The 25,290-nt window shown below is 42.2% G+C and overlaps 1 protein-coding gene across 1 annotated transcript in view; it reads left to right on the forward strand.

Moving 5' to 3' along the window:
• LOC140411222 (MAM domain-containing glycosylphosphatidylinositol anchor protein 1-like) overlaps positions 1-25,290 on the forward strand; it is an 875,194-nt gene that overhangs the window by 608,614 nt on the left and 241,290 nt on the right. The window contains exon 7 of the mRNA XM_072500330.1: positions 787-1,116. Within this exon, the coding sequence (XP_072356431.1) occupies positions 787-1,116 (330 nt within the window). The remainder of the gene's footprint in view (positions 1-786; positions 1,117-25,290) is intronic.

Raw genomic sequence — 25,290 nt, forward strand, 5'->3', positions numbered from 1 at the left:
AGCCACATCCCTGAGCTCCCACATTGAGCAAGAGGAGCATAACACAGGTCTGAGATATCCTGCCATTTTAAATCTTAAACTTAACTGAGTCCAGCTATATCATCAAATAATAGATAAATGAAAAAGAAAAAAAAAGAAAGATTGTTACCAATCACACGATTTAAAAAAATAGAAATAGAAAAACCTTACCTTATCAACACACTTCAAGGAAAAGAAAAAACTACTTACCAGTCACCAACCATCACTTACCTGCTGGCTGAGACGTCGCGGTTCAACTTCTTTCTACTTCTACATGCCCTCGACTCTCCCTCTTGATCTTTACCCGGCTGGGATCTTTCCAGTGATTGGGTTTTTTTTGTTTAGAGGAGGAGGTAGGGAGGGAAACACTGAAGAAGTGTTTGGGGTTTAACTGTCACTTGACAACAGCTCCTCCACAAATCACCTTCTGGATACAGTGACCGCAATGCACTGATGCAAATTGTCCCCGCAACAGCCAATTGGCGGCTTCACTCTGCTGGATGCTTGCCTTCACTTGAATACGGTGGGTGTCTTGCTCAGGTACACCTTCTGGATACAGTGACCGCAATGCACTGATGCTAATTTTCCCCGCAACAGCCAATCAGCGGCTCCGCTCTGCTGCCCTCTGCTTGCCTTCACTTGAATACGCTCTAGGAGTCCCCGCCCCCTTAGCCGGGGAGCTCGTATTTGGTGCAACTCAAGGGGAGACTGATGCTCCACCCCGCAGGTCACGTGCAGGTTCTAACAATATTACATTGTGTTTTCTAGCGCTCTCTAACGGACGCTTCTGGATCACCCCAGACACGTTCCATGACGATGAGAAGATTCAGTTGAACCGGGAAGTGAAGGTATCTTGCCAGGTGGACGCAGTGCCACAGGATGAACTGATTTACAGCTGGTACAAGAATGGCAAGGTCCTCAAACCCACCAATAGGATCATCATCTCCAAAAATGACCAGGAGTTTCAGCCAGGATCCACAAGTCTGGATATCATTGATATGAGATTCTCCGACTCTGCGACCTACACCTGTGTGGCATCATTACGGAGCCAGGCTGTGCCCGCCATCAGCATTGATGTCAACATCTCCACCAACATTGGTAAGGATTGGTACAACATACGTGCACCCTCTATCTTCAGCCAATTCTTCACCAGGGGCATAATGTTACTATGGATCTGCCAATTGTATCCTGGTGCTTTACTAAGATTACTTTCCCCGTAGATTCACACAAACCTGTCCCTATCTTGCCTCAGCTCCTGTGATGCTGAATGTTAGAACAGAGAAAACTGGAGCAAAAGTAGCCATTAGGCCCCTCCAACCTGCTCCGCCATTCAACAAGTCCATGGTCGATCTGTTTGTGTTTAAATTCCACATTCATATCTACCCCACCCCCAATAACTTTTGATTTGCTTCCCTAACTCTCATTACCTAATACTCTCCACTTAATACTGCGTAATACACTCATTACCAGTCCCTTTATCATGAATATTATCATTACCACACTCTATGTCTTTAATACTATCATTCCTGCTTCCGTTAGTCTTTAATACTCTCATTATCGTTCCATTAAGTCTTTAATACGCTAATTACCTCTTCCTTTAGTCTTTAATACTCTCATTACCGCTCCCTTTAGACTTTAATACTCTCATTATCTCTCCCTTTAGTCTATAATGCTCTAATTACTGCTCCCTTACCGCCCCCTTTAGTCTTTAATACTCTCACACTGCTCCCTTAATACTTTAATACTCTCATTACCGCTCCCTTTAGACTTTAATACTCTCATTACTGCTCCCTTTAGTCTTTAATACTCTTGTTACCGCTCCCTTTAGAATTTAATACTCTCATTATTGCTCACTTTTGACTTTAATACTCTCACTACTGCTCCCTTTATTCTATAATATTCTAATTACTGCTCCCTTTAGTCTAGAATACTCTCATTACTGCACCTTTAGACTTTAATACTCGCATTAGAGCTCATTTTAGTCTTTAATACTCTCATTACTGCTCCCTTTTGACTTTAATACTCTCAGCACTGCTCCCTTGAGTCTATAATACTCTTATTACTGCTCCCTTTAGTCTATAATACTCTCATTCCCGCTCCCTTTAATCTTTAACACTCTCATTAGAGCTCCCTTTAGTCTTTAATGCTCTCATCACAGCATCCTTAAGACTTTAGTACTCTTATTATCATTCCCTTCAGTCTTTAATACTCTAAGTGCCACTCCATTTAATCTTTAATACTCTCATTTTCTCTCCCTTTAGTCCATAGTACTCTCATTACCACTCCCTTTCATCTATAATACTCTCATTACCGCTCCCTTTAGTCTATAATATTCTCATTACCGCTCCCTTTGGACTTTAATACTCTCATTACCGCTCCCTTTATCTTTAATACTCTCATTACCGCTCCCTTTAGTCTATAATACACTCATCAATACTTCCTTAAGACATTAATACTCTCATTATCATTCCCTTTAGTCTTTAATACTCCCATCACCACTTCCTTTAGACTTTAATACTCTCATTATCGTTCCCTTCAGTCTTTGATACTCTCATTACTGCACCCTTTGGACTTTAATACTCTCATTACCACTCTCTTTGGTCTTTAATACTCTCATTCCCACACCCGTTCGTCTTTAATACTCTCATTACCACTCTCTTTAGTCGTCAATACTCTCATTCCCACTCCCGTTAGTCTTTAATACTCTCATTATCATTCCATTCAGTCTTTAATACGCTAATTACCTCTTCCTTTAGTCTTTAATACTCTCATTACTGCTCCCTTAATACTTTAATACTCTCATTACCGCTCCCTTTAGACTTTAATACTCTCATTACTGCTCCCTTTAGTCTTTAATACTCTTGTTACCGCTCCCTTTAGAATTTAATACTCTCATTATTGCTCACTTTTGACTTTAATACTCTCACTACTGCTCCCTTTATTCTATAATATTCTAATTACTGCTCCCTTTAGTCTAGAATACTCTCATTACTGCACCTTTAGACTTTAATACTCGCATTAGAGCTCATTTTCGTCTTTAATACTCTCATTACTGCTCCCTTTTGACTTTAATACTCTCAGCACTGCTCCCTTGAGTCTATAATACTCTTATTACTGCTCCCTTTAGTCTATAATACTCTCATTCCCGCTCCCTTTAATCTTTAACACTCTCATTAGAGCTCCCTTTAGTCTTTAATGCTCTCATCACAGCTCCCTTAAGACTTTAGTACTCTTATTATCATTCCCTTCAGTCTTTAATACTCTAAGTGCCACTCCATTTAATCTTTAATACACTCATTATCTCTCCCTTTAGTCCATAGTACTCTCATTACCACTCCCTTTCATCTATAATACTCTCATTACCGCTCCCTTTAGTCTATAATACTCTCATTACCGCTCCCTTTGGACTTTAATACTCTCATTACCGCTCCCTTCATCTTTAATACTCTCATTACCGCTCCCTTTAGTCTATAATACTCTCATTCCCGCTACCTCTAGTCTTTAATACTCTCATTACCACTCCCTTTAGTCTTTAATACTCTCATTACCGCTCCCTTTAGTCTATAATACTTTCATTAGAGCTCCTTTTTGTCTTTCATGCTCTCATCACTGCTCCCTTAAGACTTTAATACTCTTATTATCGTTCCCTTCAGTCTTTAATACTCTAATTGCCACTCCCTTTGATCTTTAATGCTCTCATTAGCTCTCCCTTTAGTCTATAATACTCTCATCAATACTTCCTTAAGACTTTGATACTCTCATTATCATTCCCTTCAGTCTTTAATATGCCATGTACCACTCCCTTTAGTCTATAATACTCTCATTACCGCTCCCTTTAGACTTTAATACTCTCATTACTGCTTCCTTTAGTCTTTAATACTCTTGTTACCACTCCCTTCAGTCTTTAATAGTCTCATTCTCGCTCACCTTTTACTTTAATACCCTCACTACTGCTCCCTTTATTCTATAATATTCTAATTACTGCTCCCTTTAGTCTGTAAGACTTTCATTACTGCACCTTTAGTCTTTAATACTCTCATTAGAGATCCCTTTAATCTTTAATGCTCTCATTACTGCTCCCTTTTGTCTTTAATACACTCAGGACTGCTCCCTTTAGTCTATAGGGGCGTGTTTGCTAGAGCTGTTGTGGAGAGTTTAAACTAATGTGGCAGGGGGCTGGGAACCGATGCAGGAAGTTGGAAGGTAGTAAAACAGGGACAGAAACAAAAGGCAGTAAGGGGGAAAGTGTAAGGCAGAGAAGCCATAGTTAAAAATCAAAAAGGGCGACAGTACAAGGTACAGTGACTGAGGGGAGCTCAGTGAATAGGACCAGGAATACTAAAAGGAATAAAACAGGAAGTAAAAACATTAATGGTAAGCGACGTGGCAGGTTGTTACATGAAGATATGGGTTCAACAACAAGGAAAATTAGGAAAAAGTTAAGAGGAAATATAATTTAGGAGAGGTTACTGATCGAGGTGTTAAGATTCAGAACAGAGGTAAAAAAGCCAACATAAGTGTACTTTACCTGAATGCTCGTAGTATTCCGAATAAGGTAAATGAGTTGATGGCGCAAATCATCGTGAATGACTATGATTTAGTGGCCATTACTGAAACATGGTTAAAGGATGGTCACGACTGGGAGTTAAATATCCAAGGGTATCAAACTATTCGGAAGGACAGAGTGGATGGTCAGGGAGGTGGTGTAGCTCTGTTAATTAAGGATGACATCCGGGCAATAGTAAGGGATGACATCGGTGCTATGGAGGATAAGGTTGAATCCATTTGGATGGAAATTAGGAATAGTAAGGCGAAAAAGTCACTGATAGGAGTAATCTATAGGCCACCAAATAGTAACATTATGGTGGGGCAGGCAATAAACAAAGAAATAGCTGATGCATGTAGAAATGGTACAGCAGTTATCATGGGGGATTTTAATCAACATGTCGATTGGTTTAACCAGGTCGGTCAAGGCAGCCTTGAGGAGGAGTTTATAGAATGTATCTGCGATAGTTTCCTAGAACAGTATGTAATGAAACCTACAAGGGAACAAGCGGTCCTAGATCTGGTCCTGTGTAATGAGACAGGATTAATTCAGGATCTCATAGTTAGGGATCCTCTTGGAAGGAGCGATCACAAAATGGTGGAATTTCAAATACAGATGGAGGGCGAGAAGGTAAAATCAAGCACTAGTGTTTTGTGCTTAAACAAAGGAGATTGCAATGGAATGAGAAGAACTAGCAAAGGTAGACTGGGAGCAAAGACTTTATAGTGAAACAGTTGAGGAACAGTGGAGAACCTTCCAAGCGATTTTTCACAGTGCTCAGCAAAGGTTTATACCAACAAAAAGGAAGGATGGTAGAAGGAGGGAAAATCGACCGTGGATATCTAAGGAAATAAGGGAGAGTATCAAATTGAAGGAAAAAACATACAAAGTGGCAAAGTTTAGTGTGAGACTAGAGGACTGGGAAATCTTTCGGGGGCAACAGAAAGCTATTAAAAAGCTATAAAGAAGAGTAAGATAGATTATGAGAGTAAACTTGCCCAGAATATAAAAACAGATAGTAAAAGTTTTACAAATATATAAAACAAAAAAGAGTGGCTAAGGTAAATATTTGTCCGTCAGAGGATGAGAAGGGAGATTTAATAATGGGAGATGAGGAAATGGCTGAGGAACTGAACAGGTTTTTTGGGTCGGTCTTCACAGTGGAAGACACAAATAACATGCCAGTGACTGATGGAAATGAGGCTATGACAGGTGAGGACCTTGAGTGGATTGTTATCACTAAGGAGGTAGTGATGGGCAAGCTAATGGGGCTAAAGGTAGACAAGTTTCCTGGCCCTGATGGAATGCATCCCAGAGTGCGAAAAGAGATGGCTAGGGAAATTGCAAATGCACTAGTGATAATTTACCAAAATTCACTAGACTCTGGGGTGGTCCCGGCGGATTGGAAATTACCAAACGTGACACCACTGTTTAAAAATGGAGGGAGGCAGAAAGTAGGTAATTATAGGCCAGTGAGCTTAACTTCGGTAGTAAGGAAGATGCTGGAATCTATCATCAAGGAAGAAATAGCGAGGCATCTGGATGGAAATTGTCCCATTGGACAGACGCAGCATGGGTTCATAAAGGGCAGGTCGTGCCTAACTAATTTAGTGGAATTTTTTGAGGACATTACCAGTGTGGTAGATAATGGGGAGCCAATGGATGTGGTATATCTGGATTTCCAGAAAGCTTTTGACAAGGTGCCGCACAAAAGGTTGATGCATAAGATAAAGATGCATGGCATTAAGGGGAAAGTAGTAGCATGGATAGAGGATTGGTTAATTAATAGAAAACAAAGAGTGGGGATTAATGGGTGTTTCTCTGGTTGGCAATCAGTAGCTAGTGGTGTCCCTCAGGGATCAGTGTTGGGCCCACAACTGTTCACAATTTACATAGATGATTTGGAGTTGGGGACCAAGGGCAATGTGTCCAAGTTTGCAGACGACACTAAGATGAGTGGTAAAGCAAAACGTGCAGAGGATACTGGAAGTCTGCAGAGGGATTTGGATAGGCTAAGTGAATGGGCTAGGGTCTGGCAGATGGAATACAATGTTGACAAATGTGAGGTTATCCATTTTGGTAAGAATAACAGCAAAAGGGATTATTATTTAAATGATAAAATATTAAAATATGCTACTGTGCAGAGAGACCTGGGTGTGCTAGTGCATGAGTCGGAAAAAGTTGGTTTACATGTACAACAGGTGATTAAGAAGGCAAATGGAATTTTGTCCTTCATTGCTAGAGGGATGGAGTTTAAGACTAGGGAGGTTATGCTGCAATTGTATAAGGTGTTAGTGAGGCCACACCTGGAGTATTGTGTTCAGTTTTGGTCTCCTTACTTGAGAAAGGATGTACTGGCGCTGGAGGGTGTGCAGAGGAGATTCACTAGGCTAGGTACATCCCAGAGCTGAAGGGGTTGAGCAGACTGGGACTGTACTCATTGGAATTTAGAAGGATGAGGGTTGATCTTATAGAAACATATAAGATTATGAAGGGAATAGATAGGATAGATGCGGGCAGGTTGTTTCCACTGGCGGGTAAAAGCAGAACTCGGGGGCATAGCCTCAAAATAAGGGGAAGTAGATTTAGGACTGAGTTTAGGAGGAACTTCTTCACCCAAAGGGTTGTGAATCTATGGAATTCCTTGCCCAGTGAAGCAGTAGAGGCTCCTTCATTAAATGTTTTTAAGATAAAGATAGATATTTTTTTGAAGAATAAAGGGATTAAGGGTTATGGTGTTCAGGCCGGAAAGTGGAGCTGAGTCCACAAAAGATCAGCCATGATCTCATTGAATGGTGGAGCAGGCTCGAGGGGCCAGATGGCCGACTCCTGCTCCTAGTTCTTATGTTCTTATGTTATGTTCTCATAATACTCTCATTACTGCTCCTTTTAGTCTTTAATACTCTCATTACCACTCCTTTAGACTTTAATACTGTCATTACAGCTCCCTTTAGTCTTTAATGCTCTCATTATTGCTCCCTTTTGACTTTAATACTCTCATTACCGCTCCCTTTAGTCACTCATACTCTCATTACCGCTCCCTTTAGTCTATAATACTCTCATTACTGCTCCCTTTAGTCTATAATGCTCTCATTATTGCTCCCTTTAGACTTTAATACACTCATTACTGCTCTTTAGACTTTGCATCAGTATTCACCAAACAGAAGAAATTGGTGGATGTTGAGTCTGGAGAAGGGGGTGTAGATAGCCTGGGTCACATTGAGATCCAAAAAGACGAGGTGTTGGGCATCTTGAAAAATATAAAGGTAGATAAGTCCCCAGGGCCTGATGGGATTTACCCCAGAATACTGAAGGAGGCTGGAGAGGAAATTGCTGAAGCCTTGACAGAAATCTTTGGATCCTCGCTGTCTTCAGGTGATGTCCCGGATACTGGAGAATAGCCAATGTTGTTCCTTTGTTTAAGAAGGGTTGCAAGGATAATCCAGGGAACTACAGGCTGGTGAGCCTTATGTCAGTGGTAGGGAAATTACGGAAGAGAATTCTTCTAGAAGGATCTACTCCCATTTGGAAGCAAATGGACGTATTAGTGAGAGGCAGCACGGTTTTGTGAAGGGGAGGTCGTGTCACGCTAAATTGATAGAGTTTTTCGAGGAGGTCACTAAGATGATTGATGCAGGTAGGGCAGTGGATGTTGTCTATATGGACTTCAGTAAGGCCTTTGACAAGGTCCCTCATGGCAGACTTGTACAAATGGTGAAGTCACACGGGATCAGGGGTGAGCTGGCAAGGTGGATACAGAACTGGCTAGGTCATAGAGGCAGAGAGTAGCAATGGAAGGGTGCTTTTCTGATTGGAGAGCTGTGACTAGTGGTGTTCCGCAGGGATCAGTGCTGGGACCTTTGCTGTTTGTAGTATATATGAATGATTTGGAGGAAAATGTAACTGGTCTGATTAGTAAGTTTGCAGATGACACAAAGGTAGGTGGAATTGCGGATAGCGATGAGGACTGTCAGAGGATACAACAGGATTTAGATCGTTTGGAGACTTGGGCGGAGAGATGGCAGATGGAGTTTAATCCGGACAAATGTGAGGTAATGCATTTTGGAAGGTTTAGTGCAGGTAGGGAATATACAGTGAATGGTAGAACCCTCAAGAGTATTGAAAGTCAGAGAGATCTAGGTGTACAGGTCCACAGGTCACTGAAAGGGGCAACACAGGTTGAGAAGGTAGTCAAGAAGGCATACGGCATGCTTGCCTTCATTGGCCGGGTCTTTGAGTATAAGAATTGGCAAGTCATGTTGCAGCTGTATAGAACTTAGTTAGGCCACACTTGGAGTATAGTGTTCAATTCTGGTCGCCACACTACCAGAAGGATGTGGAGGCTTTAGAGAGGGTGCAGAAGAGATTTACCAGAGTGTTGCCTGGTATGGAGGGCATTAGCTATGAGGAGAGGTTGAATAAACTCGGTTAGTTCTCACTGGAACGACGGAGGTTGAGGGGCGACCTGATAGAGGTCTACAAAATTATGAGGGGCATAGACAGAGTGGATAGTCAGAGGCTTTTTCCCAGGGTAGAGGGGTCAATTACTAGGGGGCATAGGTTTAAGGTGCGAGGGGCAGGGTTTAGAGGAAATGGACGAGGCAAGTTTTTTTACACAGAGGGTAGTGGGTGCCTGGAACTCGCTACCGGAGGAGGCGGTGGAAGCAGGGACGATAGTGACATTTAAGGGGCATCTTGACAAATACAAGAATAGGATGGGACTAGAGAGATACGGACCCAGGAAGTGTAGAAAATTTAATTTAGACAGGCAGCATGGTCGTCACAGGCTTGGAGGGCCGAAGGGCCTGTTCCTGTGCTGTTCTTTTCTTTGTTCTTTGTTCTTTAATACTCTCATTACTGCTCCGTTTAGATTTTAATACTCTCATTATCGCTCCCTTTAGTCTTTAATACTCTCATTACCGCTCCATTTAGACTTTAATACTCTCAATACCACTCCCTTTAGTATTTAATACTCTCATTACCGCTCCCTTTAGACTTTAATGCTCTCAATACCGCTCCTTTTAGTCATTAATACTGTCATTACTGCTCCCTTCTGTCTTTAATACTCTCATTACCGCTCCCTTTAGACTTTAATACTCGCAATACCGCTCCCTTTAGACTTTAATACTCTCATTACTGCTCCCTTTAGACTTTAATACTCTCAATACCGCTCCCTTTAGACCTTAATACTCTCAATACCGCTCTCTTTAGACTTTAATACTCACACTACTGCTCCCTTTTGACTTTAATACGCTCAATACCGCTCGCTTTAGTCTTTAATACTCTCATTACTGCTCCCTTTTGTCTTTAATAGTCTCATTACCGCTCCCTTTAGACTTTAATACTCTCATTACCACTCCCTTTGGACTTTAATAATCTCAATAACGCTCCCTTTAGACTTTAATACTCTCAATACCGCTCCTTTTAGTCTTTAATATTCTCATTACTGCTCCCTTTAGACTTTAATACTCTCAATACCACTCCCTTTAGACTTTAATACTCTCAATACTGCTCCCTTTAGTCTTTAATACTCTCATTACTGCTCCCTTTAGTCTTTAATACTCTCATTACTGCTCCCTTTAGACTTTAATACTCTCAATACCGCTCCCTTTAGTCTTTAATACTCTCATTACTGCTCCCTTTAGTCTTTAATACTCTCATTACCGCTCCCTTTAGTCTTTAATACTCTCATTACTGCTCCCTTTCGTCTTTAATACTCTCATTACTGCTCCCTTTAGGCTTTAATACTCTCATTACCACTCCCTTTAGTCTTTAATACTCTCATTACCCCTCCCTTTAGTCTTTAATACTCTCAATACCGCTCCCTTTAGACTTTAGTACTCTCATTACCGCTCCCTTTAGACTTTAATACTCTCATTACTGCTCCCTTTAGTCTTTAATACTCTCATTACCGCTCCCTTTAGTCTTTAGTTCTCTCATTACTGCTCCCTTTAGTCTTTAATACTCTCATTACTGCTCCTTTGAGTCTTTAATACTCTCATTACCGCTCCCTTTAGTCTTTAATACTCTCATTACCCCTCCCTTTAGTCTTTAATACTCTCAATACCGCTCCCTTTAGACTTTAATACTCACATTACCGCTCCCTTTAGACTTTAATACTCTCATTACCACTCCCTTTAGACTTTAATACTCTCATTACCACTAATACTCTCACTTAATACTGCTCCCTTTAGTCTTTAATATTAAAGACTAAAGGGAGTGGTAATGAGAGAACTAAAGACTAAAGGGAGCGGTAATGAGAGTATTAAAGACTAAAGGGAGCAGTAATGAGAGTATTAAAGTCTAACGGAAGCAGTATTGTGAGTATTAAAGACTAAAGGGAGCAGTAATGAGAGAACTAAAGACTAAAGGGAGCAGTAATGAGAGTATTAAAGACTGAAGGGAGCAGTAATGAGAGTATTAAAGACTAAAGGGAGCGGTAATGAGAGTATTAAAGACTAATGGGAGCAGTAATAAGAGTATTAAAGACTAAAGGGAGCGGTAATGAGAGTATTAAAGACTAAAGGGAGCAGTAATGAGAGTATTAACATTACCGCTCCCTTTAGACTTTAATACTCTCATTACCACTCCCTTTAGACTTTAATACTCTCATTACCACTAATACTCTCACTTAATAATGCTCCCTTTAGTCTTTAATATTAAAGACTAAAGGGAGTGGTAATGAGAGAACTAAAGACTAAAGGGAGCGGTAATGAGAGTATTAAAGACTAAAGGGAGCAGTAATGAGAGTATTAAAGTCTAACGGAAGCAGTATTGTGAGTATTAAAGACTAAAGGGAGCAGTAATGAGAGAACTAAAGACTAAAGGGAGCGGTATTGAGAGTATTAAATTCTAAAGGGAGCAGTAATGAGAGGATTAAAGACTAAAAGGAGCGGTATTGACAGCATTAAAGTCCAAAGGGAGCGGTATTGAGAGTATAAAAGACTAAAGGGAGCGGTAATGAGAGTATTAAAGACTACAGGGAGCGGTAATGAGAGAATTAAAGACTAAAGGGAGCGGTAATGAGAGTATTAAAGTCTAAAGGGAGCGGGAATGAGAGAATTAATGACTAAAGGGAGCGGTATTGAGAGTATTAAACACTAAAGGGTGGGGTAATGAGAGTATTAATGACTAAAGGGAGCGGTAATGAGAGTATTAAACTCTAAATGAGCGGTAATGAGAGTATTAAAGTCTAAATGGAGCGGTAATGAGAGTATTAAAGACTAAAGGGAGCGGTATTGAGAGTATTAAATTCTAAAGGGAGCAGTAATGAGAGGATTAAAGACTAAAAGGAGCGGTATTGACAGCATTAAAGTCTAAAGGGAGCGGTATTGAGAGTATAAAAGACTAAAGGGAGCGGTAATGTGAGTATTAAAGACTAAAGGGAGCGGTAATGAGAGAATTAAAGACTACAGGGAGCGGTAATGAGAGAATTAAAGACTAAAGGGAGCGGTAATGAGAGTATTAAAGTCTAAAGGGAGCGGGAATGAGAGAATTAAAGACTAAAGAGAGCGGTAATGAGAGTATTAAAGACTAACGGGAGCGGTAATGAGAGTATTAAAGACTAAAGGGAGCCGTAATGAGAGTATTAAAGACTAAAGGGAGTGGTAATGAGAGAACTAAAGACTAAAGGGAGCGGTAATGAGAGTATTAAAGACTAAAGGGAGCAGTAATGAGAGTATTAAAGTCTAACGGAAGCAGTATTGTGAGTATTAAAGACTAAAGGGAGCAGTAATGAGAGAACTAAAGACTAAAGGGAGCAGTAATGAGAGTATTAAAGACTGAAGGGAGCAGTAATGAGAGTATTAAAGACTAAAGGGAGCGGTAATGAGAGTATTAAAGACTAATGGGAGCAGTAATAAGAGTATTAAAGACTAAAGGGAGCGGTAATGAGAGTATTAAAGACTAAAGGGAGCAGTAATGAGAGTATTAAAGACTAAAGGGAGCGGTAATGAGAGAACTAAAGACTAAAGGGAGCAGTAATGAGAGTATTAAAGACTAAAGGGAGCAGTAATGAGAGTATTAAAGACTAAAGGTAGCGGTAATGAGAGCATTCAAGTCTAAAGGGAGCAGCAATGAGAGTATTAAAGTCTAAAGGGAGCAGTAATGAGAGTATTAAAGACGAAAGGGAGTGGTAATGAGAGTATTAAAGACTAAAGGGAGCAGTAATGAGAGTATTAAAGACTAAAGGGAGCGGTATTGAGAGTATTAAAGTCTAAAGGGAGCGGTAATGTTAATACTCTCATTACTGCTCCCTTTAGTCTTTAATACTCTCATTATCGCTCCCTTTAGTCTTTAATACTCTTATTACTGCTCCCATTAGTCTAAAGACTAAAGACCCATTTAGACTTTAATACTCTCATTACTGCTCATTTAGAGTTTAATACTCTCATTACCGCTCCCTTTAGTCATTAATACTCTCATTACCCCACCCTTTAGTGTTTAATACTCTCAATACCGCTCCCTTTAGTCTTTAATACTCTCATTACCGCTCCCTTTAGTCTTTAATACTCTCATTACCGCTCTCTTTAGTCTTTAATACTCTCATTACCGCTCCCTTTGGTCTTTAATCCTCTCATTACTGCTCCCTTTAGAATTTAATACTCTCAATACCGCTCCCTTTAGTCTTTGTACTCTCTTTACTGCTCCCTTTAGTCTTTAATACTCTCATTACTGCTCCCTTTAGACTTTAATACTCTCAATACCGCTCCCTTTAGTCTTTAATACTCTCATTACTGCTCCCTTTAGTCTTTAATACTCTCATTACCACTCCCTTTCGTCTTTAATACTCTCATTACTGCTCCCTTTAGACTTTAATACTCTCATTGCCGCTCCCTTTAGACTTGAATGCTCTCATTACCGCTACCTTTAGTCTTTAATACTCTCATTACTGCTCCCTTTAGTCTTTAATACTCTCATTACTGCTCCCTTTAGTCTTTAGTTCTCTCATTACCGCTCCCTTTAGTCTTTAATACTCTCATTACTGCTCCCTTTAGTCTTTAATACTCTCATTACCGCTATCTTTAGTCTTTAATACTCTTATTACTGCTCCCATTAGTCTTTAATACTCTCATTACCGCTCCCTTTAGTCTTTAATACTCTCATTACTGCTCCCTTCAGTCTTTAATACTCTCATTACTGCTCCCTTTAGTCTTTAGTTCTCTCATTACTGCTCCCTTTAGTCTTTAATACTCACAATACTGCTTCCGTTAGACTTTAATACTCTCATTACTGCTCCCTTTAGTCTTTAATACTCTCATTACCGCTCCCTTTAGTCTTTAGTTCTCTCATTACCACTCCCTTTAGTCTTTAATATTAAAGACTAAAGGGAGCAGTATTAAGTGAGAGTATTAGTGGTAATGAGAGTATTAAAGTCTAAAGGGAGTGGTAATGAGAGTATTAAAGTCTAAAGGGAGCGGTAATGTTAATACTCTCATTACTGCTCCCTTTAGTCTTTAATACTCTCATTACCGCTCCCTTTAGTCTTTAATACTCTTATTACTGCTCCCATTAGTCTAAAGACTAAAGACCTATTTAGACTTTAATACTCTCATTACCGCTCATTTAGAGTTTAATACTCTCATTACCGCTCCCTTTAGTCATTAATACTCTCATTACCCCACCCTTTAGTGTTTAATACTCTCAATACCGCTCCCTTTAGTCTTTAATACTCTCATTACCGCTCCCTTTAGTCTTTAATACTCTCATTACCGCTCTCTTTAGTCTTTAATACTCTCATTACCGCTCCCTTTGGTCTTTAATCCTCTCATTACTGCTCCCTTTAGAATTTAATACTCTCAATACCGCTCCCTTTAGTCTTTATACTCTCTTTACTGCTCCCTTTAGTCTTTAATACTCTCATTACTGCTCCCTTTAGAATTTAATACTCTCAATACCGCTCCCTTTAGTCTTTAATACTCTCATTACCGCTCCATTTAGACTTTAATACTCTCATTACCGCTCATTTAGAGTGTAATACTCTCATTAGCGCTCCCTTTAGTCATTAATACTCTCATTACCCCTCCCTTTAGTCTTTAATACTCTCAATACCGCTCCCTTTAGTCTTTAATACTCTCATTACCGCTCCCTTTAGTCTTTAATACTCTCATTACCGCTCCCTTTAGTTTTTAATACTCTCATTACCGCTCCCTTTGGTCTTTAATACTCACAATACTGCTCCCGTTAGACTTTAATACTCTCATTCCTGCTCCCTTTAGTCTTTTATTCTCTCATTACTGCTCCCTTTAGACTTTAATACTCTGAAAACCACTCCCTTTAGTCTTTAATACTCTCATTACTGCTCCCTTTAGTCTTTAATACTCTCATTACCGCTCCCTTTAGTCTTGAATACTCTTATTACTGCTCCCTTTCATCTTTAATACTCTCATTACTGCTCCCTTTAGACTTTAATACTCTCATTACCGCTCCCTTTAGACTTTAATACTCTCATTACCGCTCCCTTTAGTCTTTAATACTCTCATTACTGCTCCCTTTCGTCTTTAATACTCTCATTACCGCTCCCTTTAGTCTTTAGTTCTCTCATTACAGCTCCCTTTAGTCTTTAATACTCTTATTACTGCTCCCTTTAGTCTTTAATACTCTCATTACCGCTCCCTTTAGTCTTTAATACTCTCATTACTGCTCCATTTAGTCTTTAATACTCTCATTACCACTCCCTTTAGTCTTTAATACTCTCATTACCGCTCCATTTAGACTTTAATACTCTCATTACCGCTCATTTAGAGTGTAATACTCTCATTACCGCTCCCTTTAGTCATTAATACTCTCATTACCCCACGCTTTAGTCTTTAATACTCTCAATACCGCTCCCTTTCGTCTTTAATACTCTCATTACCGCTCCCTTTAGTCTTTAATACTCTCATTACCGCTCCCTTTAGTCTTTAATACTCTCATTACCGCTCCCTTTGGTCTTTAATACTCACAATACTGCTCCCGTTAGACTTTAATACTCTCATTCCTGCTCCCTTTAGTCTTTTATTCTCTCATTACTGCTCCCTTTAGACTTTAATACTCTCAAAACCGCTCCCTTTAGTCTTTAATACTCTCATTACTGCTCCCTTTAGTCTGTAATACTCTCATTACCGCTCCCTTTAGTCTTGAATACTCTCATTACTGCTCCCTTTGATCTTTAATACTCTCATTACTGCTCCCATTATACTTTAATACTCTCTTTACCGCTCCCTTTAGACTTTAATACTCTCATTACCGCTCCCGTTAGTCTTTAATACTCTCATTACTGGTCCCTTTCATCTTTAATACTCTCATTACCACTCCCTTTAGTCTTTAGTTCTCTCATTACAGCTCCCTTTAGTCTTTAATACTCTTATTACTGCTCCCTTTAGTCTTTAATACTCTCATTACCGCTCCCTTTAGTCTTTAATACTCTCATTACTGCTCCCTTTAGTCTTTAATACTCTCATTACCACTCCCTTTAGTCTTTAATACTCTCATTATCGCTCCCTTTTGTCTTTAATACTCTCATTACCGCTCCCGTTAGTCTTTAATACTCTCATTACCGCTCCCTTTAGTCTTTAATACTCTCATTCTCGCTCCCTTTAGACTTTAATACTCTCATTACCGCTCCCTTTAGTCTTTAATTCTCTCAATACCGCTCCCTTTAGTCTTTAATACTCTCATTACCGCTCCCTTTAGTCTTTAATACTCTCAATACCGCTCCCTTTAGACTTTAATGCTGTCAATACCGCTCCTTTTAGTCTTTAATACTCTCATTACTGCTCCCTTTAGAATTTAATACTCTCAATACCGCTCCCTTTAGTCTTTAATACTCTCTTTACTGCTCCCTTTAGACTTTAATACTCTCATTACCACTCCCTTTAGTCCTTAATACTCTCATTACCGCTCCATTTAGACTTTAATACTCTCATTACCGCTCATTTAGACTTTAATACTCTCATTCCCGCTCCCTTTAGTCTTTAATACTCTCATTACCGCTCCCTTTGTTCTTTAATACTCACAATACTGCTCCCGTTAGACTTTAATACTCTCATTACTGCTCCCTTTAGTCTTTAATACTCTCATTACTGCTCCCTTTAGACTTTAATACTCTCAATACCGCTCCCTTTAGTCTTTAATACTCTCATTACTGCTCCCTTTAGTCTTTAATACTCTCAATACCGCTCCCTTTAGACTTTATTGCTGTCAATACCGCTCCTTTTAGTCTTTAATACTCTCATTACTGCTCCCTTTAGAATTTAATACTCTCAATACCGCTCCCTTTAGTCTTTAATACTCTCTTTACTGCTCCCTTTAGACTTTAATACTCTCATTACCACTCCCTTTAGACCTTAATACGCTCATTACCGCTCCATTTAGACTTTAATACTCTCATTACCTCTCATTTAGACTTTATTACTCTCATCACCGCTCCCTTTAGTCTTTAATACTCTCATTACTGCTCCCTTTGTTCTTTAATACTCACAATACTGCTCCCGTTAGACTTTAATACTCTCATTACTGCTCCCTTTAGTCTTTAATACTCTCATTACTGCTCCCTTTAGACTTTAATACTCTCAATACCGCTCCCTTTAGTCTTTAATACTCTCACTACTGCTCCCTTTAGTCTTTAATACTCTCATTACCGCTCCCTTTAGTCTTTAATACTCTCATTACCGCTCCCTTTAGTCTTTAGTTCTCTCATTACTGCTCCCTTTAGTCTTTAATACTCTCATTACCGCTCCCTTTAGTCTTTAATACTCTCATTACTGCTTCCTTTCGTCTTTAATAGAACATAGAACATAGAACAATACAGCGCAGTACAGGCCCTTCGGCCCACGATGTTGCACCGAAACAAAAGCCATCTAACCTACACTATGCCATTATCATCCATATGTTTACAAAGAACAACAACAAAGAACAAAGAAATGTACAGCACAGGAACAGGCCCTTCGGCCCTCCAAGCCCGTGCCGACCATACTGCCCGACTAAACTACAATCTTCTACACTTCCTGGGTCCGTATCCTTCTATTCCCATCCTATTCATATATTTGTCAAGATGCCCCTTAAATGTCCCTATCGTCCCTGCCTCCACTACCTCCTCCGGTAGTGAGTTCCAGGCACCCACTACCCTCTGCGTAAAAAACTTGCCTCGTACATCTACTCTAAACTTTGCCCCTCTCACCTTAAACCTATGCCCCCTAGTAATTGACCCCTCTACCCTGGGGAAAAGCCTCTGACTATCCACTCTGTCTATGCCCCTCATAATTTTGTATACCTCTATCAGGTCGCCCCTCAACCTCCTTCGTTCCAGTGAGAACAAACCGAGTTTATTCAATCGCTCCTCATAGCTTATGCCCTCCATACCAGGCAACATTCTGGTAAATCTCTTCTGCACCCTCTCTAAAGCCTCCACATCCTTCTGGTAGTGTGGCGACCAGAATTGAACACTATACTCCAAGTGTGGCCTAACTAAGGTTCTATACAGCTGCAACATGACTTGCCAATTCTTATACTCAATGCCCCGGCCAATGAAGGCAAGCATGCCGTATGCCTTCTTGACTACCTTCTCCACCTGTGTAGCCCCTTTCAGTGATCTGTGGACCTGTACTCCTAGATCTCTTTGACTTTCAATACTCTTGAGGGTTCTACCATTCACTGTATATTCCCTACCTGCATTAGCCCTTCCAAAATGCATTACCTCACATTTGTCCAGGTTAAACTCCATCTGCCATCTCTCCGCCCAAGTCTCCAGACAATCTAAATCCTGCTGTATCCTCAGACAGTCCTCATCGCTATCCGCAATTCCACCAACCTTTGTGTCGTCTGCAAACTTACTAATCAGACCAGTTACATTTTCCTCCAAATCATTTATATATACTACAAAGAGCAAAGGTCCCAGCACTGATCCCTGTGGAACACCACTGGTCACAGCCCTCCAATTAGAAAAGCATCCCTCCATTGCTACCCTCTGCCTTCTATGGCCTAGCCAGTTCTGTATCCACCTTGCCAGTTCACCCCTGATCCCGTGTGACTTCACCTTTTGTACTAGTCTACCATGAGGGACCTTGTCAAAGGCCTTACTGAAGTCCATATAGACAACATCTACTGCCCTACCTGCATCAATCATCTTAGTGACCTCCTCGAAAAACTCGATCAAGTTAGTGAGACACGACCTCCCCTTCACAAAACCGTGCTGCCTCTCACTAATACGTCCATTTGCTTCCAAATGGGAGTAGATCCTGTCTCGAAGAATTCTCTCCAGTAATTTCCCTACCACTGAAGTAAGGCTCACCGGCCTGTAGTTCCCGGGATTATCCCTGCCACCCTTCTTAAACAGAGGAACAACATTGGCTATTCTCCAGTCCTCCGGGACATCCCCTGAAGACAGCGAGGATCCAAAGATTTCTGTCAAGGCCTCAGCAATTTCCTCTCCAGCCTCCTTCAGTATTCTGGGGTAGATCCCATCCGGCCCTGGGGACTTATCTACCTTAATATTTTTTAAGACACCCAACACCTCGTCTTTTTGGATCACAATGTGACCCAGGCTATCTACACCCCCTTCTCCAGACTCAACATCTACCAATTCCTTCTCTTTGGTGAATACTGATGCAAGGTATTCATTTAGTACCTCGCCCATTTCCTCTGGCTCCACACATAGATTCCCTTGCCTATCCTTCAGTGGGCCAACCCTTTCCCTGGCTACCCTCTTGCTTTTTATGTAAGTGTAAAAAGCCTTGGGATTTTCCTTAACCCTATTTGCCAATGACTTTTCATGACCCCTTCTAGCCCTCCTGACTCCCTGCTTAAGTTCCTTCCTACTTTCCTTATATGCCACACAGGCTTCGTCTGTTCCCAGCCTTTTAGCCCTGACAAATGCCTCCTTTTTCTTTTTGACGAGGCCTACAATATCATTCGTCATCCAAGGTTCCCGAAAATTGCCGTATTTGTCTTTCTTCCTCACAGGAACATGCCTGTCCTGTATTCCTATCAACTGACACTTGAAAGCCTCCCACATGTCAGATGTTGATTTGCCCTCAAACATCCGCCCCCAATCTATGTTCTTCAGTTCCCGCCTAATATTGTTATAATTAGCCTTCCCCCAATTTAGCACATTCATCCTCGGACCACTCTTATCCTTGTCCACCAGTACTTTAAAACTTACTGAATTGTGGTCACTGTTACCGAAATGCTCCCCTACTGAAACATCTACCACCTGGCCGGGCTCATTCCCCAATACCAGGTCCAGTACCGCCTCTTCCCTAGTTGGACTGTTTACATATTGTTTTAAGAAGCCCTCCTGGATGCTCCTTACAAACTCTGCCCCGTCTAAGCCCCTGGCACTAAGTGAGTCCCAGTCAATATTGGGGAAGTTGAAGTCTCCCATCACCACAACCCTGTTGTTTTTACTCTTTTCCAAAATCTGTCTACCTATCTGCTCCTCTATCTCCCGCTGGCTGTTGGGAGGCCTGTAGTATACCCCCAACATTGTGACTGCACCCTTCTTATTCCTGATCTCTACCCATATAGCCTCACTGCCCTCTGAGGTGTCCTCTCGCTGTATAGCTGTGATACTCTCCTGAACAAGTAGCGCAACTCCGCCTCCCCTTTTACATCCCCCTCTATCCCGCCTGAAACATCTAAATCCTGGAACGTTTAGCTGCCAATCCTGCCCTTCCCTCAACCAGGTCTCTGTAATGGCAACAACATCATAGTTCCAAGTACTAATCCAAGCTCTAAGTTCATCTGCCTTACCCGTAATGCTCCTTGCATTAAAACATATGCACTTCAGGCCACCAGACCCGCTGTGTTCAGCAACTTCTCCCCGTCTGCTCTGCCTCAGAGCCACACTGTCCATATTCCCTAGTTCTCCCTCAACGCTCTCACCTTCTGACCTATTGCTCCCGTGCCCACCCCCCTGCCATACTAGTTTAAACCCTCCCGTGTGACACTAGCAAATCTCGCGGCCAGGATATTTATGCCTCTCCGGTTTAGATGCAACCCGTCCATCTTATACAGGTCACACCTGCCCCGGAAGAGCTCCCAGTGGTCCAGATAACCGAAACCCTCCCTCCTACACCAGCTGTTTAGCCACGTGTTTGTCTGCTCTATTTTCCTATTTCTAGCCTCACTGGCACGTGGCACAGGGAGTAATCCCGAGATTACAACCCTCGAGGTCCTGTCTTTTAACTTTCTGCCTAGCTCCCTGAACTCCTGCTGCAGGACCTCATGCCTCTTCCTGCCTATGTCGTTAGTACCAATATGTACAACGACCTCTACCTGTTTGCCCTCCCCCTTCAGGATTCCCTCTACCCGTTCGGAGACATCCTGGACCCTGGCACCAGGGAGGCAACATACCATCCTGGAGTCTCTTTCACGTCCACAGAAGCGCCTATCTGTTCCCCTGACTATAGAGTCCCCTATAACTATTACTCTTCTGCGCTTTGACCCTCCCTTCTGAACATCAGAGCCAGCCGTGGTGCCACTGCTCTGGTTGCTGCTGTTTTCCCCGATAGGCTATCCCCCCCGACAGTATCCAAAGGGGTATACCTGTTCGAGAGGGGGACAACCACAGGGGATTCCTGCACTGACTGCCTGCCCTTTCTGGTGGTCACCCATTTCTCTGCCTGCACCTTGGGTGTGACCACACTTACATAACTGCGATCTATGACGCTTTCCGCCACCTGCATGCTCCTAAGTGCATCCAATTGCTGCTCCAACCGAACCATGCGGTCTGTGAGGAGCTGCAGTTGGGTGCACTTTCTGCAGATGAAGCCATCCAGGACGCTGGAAGCCTCCCGGACCTGCCACATCTCACAGTCAGAGCACAGCACCCCTCTAACTGACATTGCGTCAATTAATTAAAATTAAAATTTGTCTTTTTTTTTTATAAATACTTTTTTTTTTTTTTAAATTACAAAGTTACTGTCAACTATCTGTTTCCTAGCACTAGATTTCTAATAGAAATGCGATAGCTAACTATAATATCCTCCGATCTCTGGCTTAGATATCCTCTAAATTATAATTAAGTTATTATGTTTAATTAGTTCCCAAATAGTCAAAAAAATTTAGGTTAGAATCCCAACCAGCCACTCAGGTCACAGCTTTTCTGTCCCCCCCGACACACACAATTTGAAAAAAGGTATAAAAGTAAAAATCACTTGCTTACCTTCTGAGATGTTCTCAGGTTCTCTCGCTGACAGAGACTGCTCCTCCACCTCCAATCCTTGGCCTGCACAATGCTAATAATATATAATATAATATGGCACTTACCTTACACCAATGGGTCTCGGGTTTCCTCTCCACCAGAATTTATTGGGGGGGGGGGGGGACTTGCCAGAGGTCGAACTTCCGGTTCCCGCCGAAATCCAAAGGGCTGCTCCTGTAAAGGTAAGGTTTTTAAACACACTACTCACCTCCCAGAAGGCCCCTGCGCACCGCTGCCGCCGAAATCCAATGGGCTGCTCCTGTAAAGGTAAGAGCTTTTAAACTAACTACTCACCTCCCAGAAGGCCCCTGCGCACCGCTGCCGCCGAAATCCAAAGGGCTGCTCCTGTAAAGGTAAGTGCTTTTAAACTCACTACTCACCTCCAAGAAGGCCCCTGCGCACCGCTGCCGCCGAAATCCAATGGGCTGCTCCTGTAAAGGTAAGAGCTTTTAAACTAACTACTCACCTCCCAGAAGGCCCCTGCGCACCGCTGCCGCCGAAATCCAAAGGGCTGCTCCTGTAAAGGTAAGTGCTTTTAAACTCACTACTCACCTCCAAGAAGGCCCCTGCGCACCGCTGCCGCCGAAATCCAATGGGCTGCTCCTGTAAAGGTAAGAGCTTTTAAACTAACTACTCACCTCCCAGAAGGCCCCTGCGCACCGCTGCCGCCGAAATCCAAAGGGCTGCTCCTGTAAAGGTAAGTGCTTTTAAACTCACTACTCACCTCCAAGAAGGCCCCTGCGCACCGCTGCCGCCGAAATCCAAAGGGCTGCTCCTGTAAAGGTAAGAGCTTTTAAACTCACTACTCACCTCCAAGAAGGCCCCTGCGCACCGCTGCCGCCGAAATCCAATAAACTTTTAAATGCCCTCAATGTTGGCGAGTTCACTACTGTAGCAGGTAGGGCATTCCACGGCCTCACTACTCTTTGCGTAAAGAACCTACCTCTGACCTCTGTCCTATATCTATTACCCCTCAGTTTAAAGCTATGTCCCCTCGTGCCAGCCATATCCATCCGCGGGAGAAGGCTCTCACTGTCCACCCTATCCAACCCCCTGATCATTTTGTATGCCTCTATTAAGTCTCCTCTTAACCTTCTTCTCTCCAACGAAAACAGCCTCAAGTCCGTCAGCCTTTCCTCATAAGATTTTCCCTCCATACCAGGCAACATCCTGGTAAATCTCCTCTGCACCCGCTCCAAAGCCTCCACGTCCTTCCTATAATGCGGTGACCAGAACTGTACGCAATACTCCAAATGCGGCCGTACCAGAGTTTTGTACAGCTGCAACATGACCTCCCGACTCCGGAACTCAATCCCTCTACCAATAAAGGCCAACACTCCATAGGCCTTCTTCACAACCCTATCAACCTGGGTGGCAACTTTCAGGGATCTATGTACATGGACACCTAGATCCCTCTGCTCATCCACACTTTCAAGAACTTTACCATTAGCCAAATATTCCGCATTCCTGTTATTCCTTCCAAAGTGAATCACCTCACACTTCTCTACATTAAACTCCATTTGCCACCTCTCAGCCCAGCTCTGCAGCTTATCTATATCCCTCTGTAACCTGCTACATCCTTCCACACTATCGACAACACCACCGACTTTAGTATCGTCTGCAAATTTACTCACCCACCCTTCTGCGCCTTCCTCTAGGTCATTGATAAAAATGACAAACAGCAACGGCCCCAGAAAAGATCCTTGTGGTACTCCACTTGTGACTGTACTCCATTCTGAACATTTCCCATCAACCACCACCCTCTGTCTTCTTTCAGCTAGCCAATTTCTGATCCACATCTCTAAATCACCCTCAATCCCCAGCCTCCGTATTTTTTGCAATAGCCTACCGTGGGGAACCTTATCAAACGCTTTGCTGAAATCCATATACACCACATCAACTGCTCTACCCTCGTCTACCTGTTCAGTCACCTTCTCAAAGAACTCAATAAGGTTTGTGAGGCATGACCTACCCTTCACAAAGCCATGCTGACTATCCCTGATCATATTATTCCTATCTAGATGATTATAAATCTTGTCCCTTATAATCCCCTCCAAGACTTTACCCACTAAAGACGTGAGGCTCACCGGTCTATAGTTGCCGGGGTTGTCTCTGCTCCCCTTTTTGAACAAAGGGACCACATTTGCTGTCCTCCAGTCCTCTGGCACTATTCCTGTAGCCAATGATGACATAAAAATCAAAGCCAAAGGTCCAGCAATCTCTTCCCTGGCCTCCCATAGAATCCTAGGATAAATCTCATCAGGTACTCTCATTAATACTCTCATTACCGCTCCCTTTAGTCTTTAATACTCTCATTACCCCTCCCTTTAGTCTTTAATACTCTCAATACCGCTCCCTTTAGACTTTAATACTCTCATTACCGCTCCCTTTAGTCTTTAATACTCTCATTACCGCTCCCTTTAGTCCTTAATACTCTCATTACCGCTCCCTTTAGTCTTTAATACTCTCATTACCCCTACAATTAGTCTTTAATACTCTCAATACCGCTCCTTTTAGACTTTAATACTCTCATTACCGCTCCCTTTAGTCTTTAATACTCTCATTACCGCTCCCTTTAGTCCTTTATACTCTCATTACCGCTCCCTTTAGTCTTTAATACTCTCATTACCGCTCCATTTAGACTTTAATACTCTCATTGCCGCTCCCTTTAGACTTTAATACTCTCATTACCGCTCCCTTTAGACTTTAATACTCTCATTACCGCTCCCTTTAGACTTTAATACTCTCAATACCCCTCCCTTTAGTCTTTTGCACCAGAACATCTTTGTCACTCCATCTCTTGTGTCTTTTATCAGTCGCACACCTTCAATCCCGCTGCTGCATCCACTCTTCCCTGTGTAGGTAGTATTAATCCCCAAACCTTTCTCCCTCTCTATAGAACTGTTAATTATTTCTCTCTCTTGCTGACCTGCTAATGTTTTCCAGCACTCCCTGTTTTTCTTCCAGATTTGCAGAATCTGCGGTATTTTGCTTGTGTGTAATAATTGGAGTTGTGTCCGCTCTGTGTTTATCTCTGTTTCCATTAACTGTCAGGAGAATATTATTCCGGTTCGTCAGCTCATTTGCGGCTGATATTTAAGGTGTTTATCCCTCTGTCTCTCTCTCTCTGTTCCTGTCTCTCTCTTCATACCCCCATTTCTCACTCTGTCTGTTTCCCTGACTCTCACACAATCTCTCTCTCACTCTCTCTCTGACTCTCGCCCTCTCTCTCCCTGTCTTTCCCTCTCTGTCCCTCACTCTGCGTCGCCATGACCGCCTCTCCCCCCTCACTGCCTCTCTCTCTTTCCCCCTTTCTCTCTATGTCTCTATCTCTCTCTCTGTCCCGATCTCTTGCTCCATGTCTTTCTCTCTCTGTCCCTCTGTGTCGCTCGGTCTCTCTGTCTCTGCTCCTCTCTCACTGCCTCTCTCTCTCTGTCTCTCGCCCTCTCTCTCCACATATCTCTCTGCCTCTCCTTCTCTCTCTCTCTCTCTCTCCCTGGCTCTGTGCCTCTCCCTCTGTCTATGCCTCGGTCTCTCTAACTCC

This window comes from Scyliorhinus torazame, chromosome 4 (genome assembly GCF_047496885.1).
Source record: "Scyliorhinus torazame isolate Kashiwa2021f chromosome 4, sScyTor2.1, whole genome shotgun sequence".
NCBI lineage: Eukaryota > Metazoa > Chordata > Chondrichthyes > Carcharhiniformes > Scyliorhinidae > Scyliorhinus > Scyliorhinus torazame.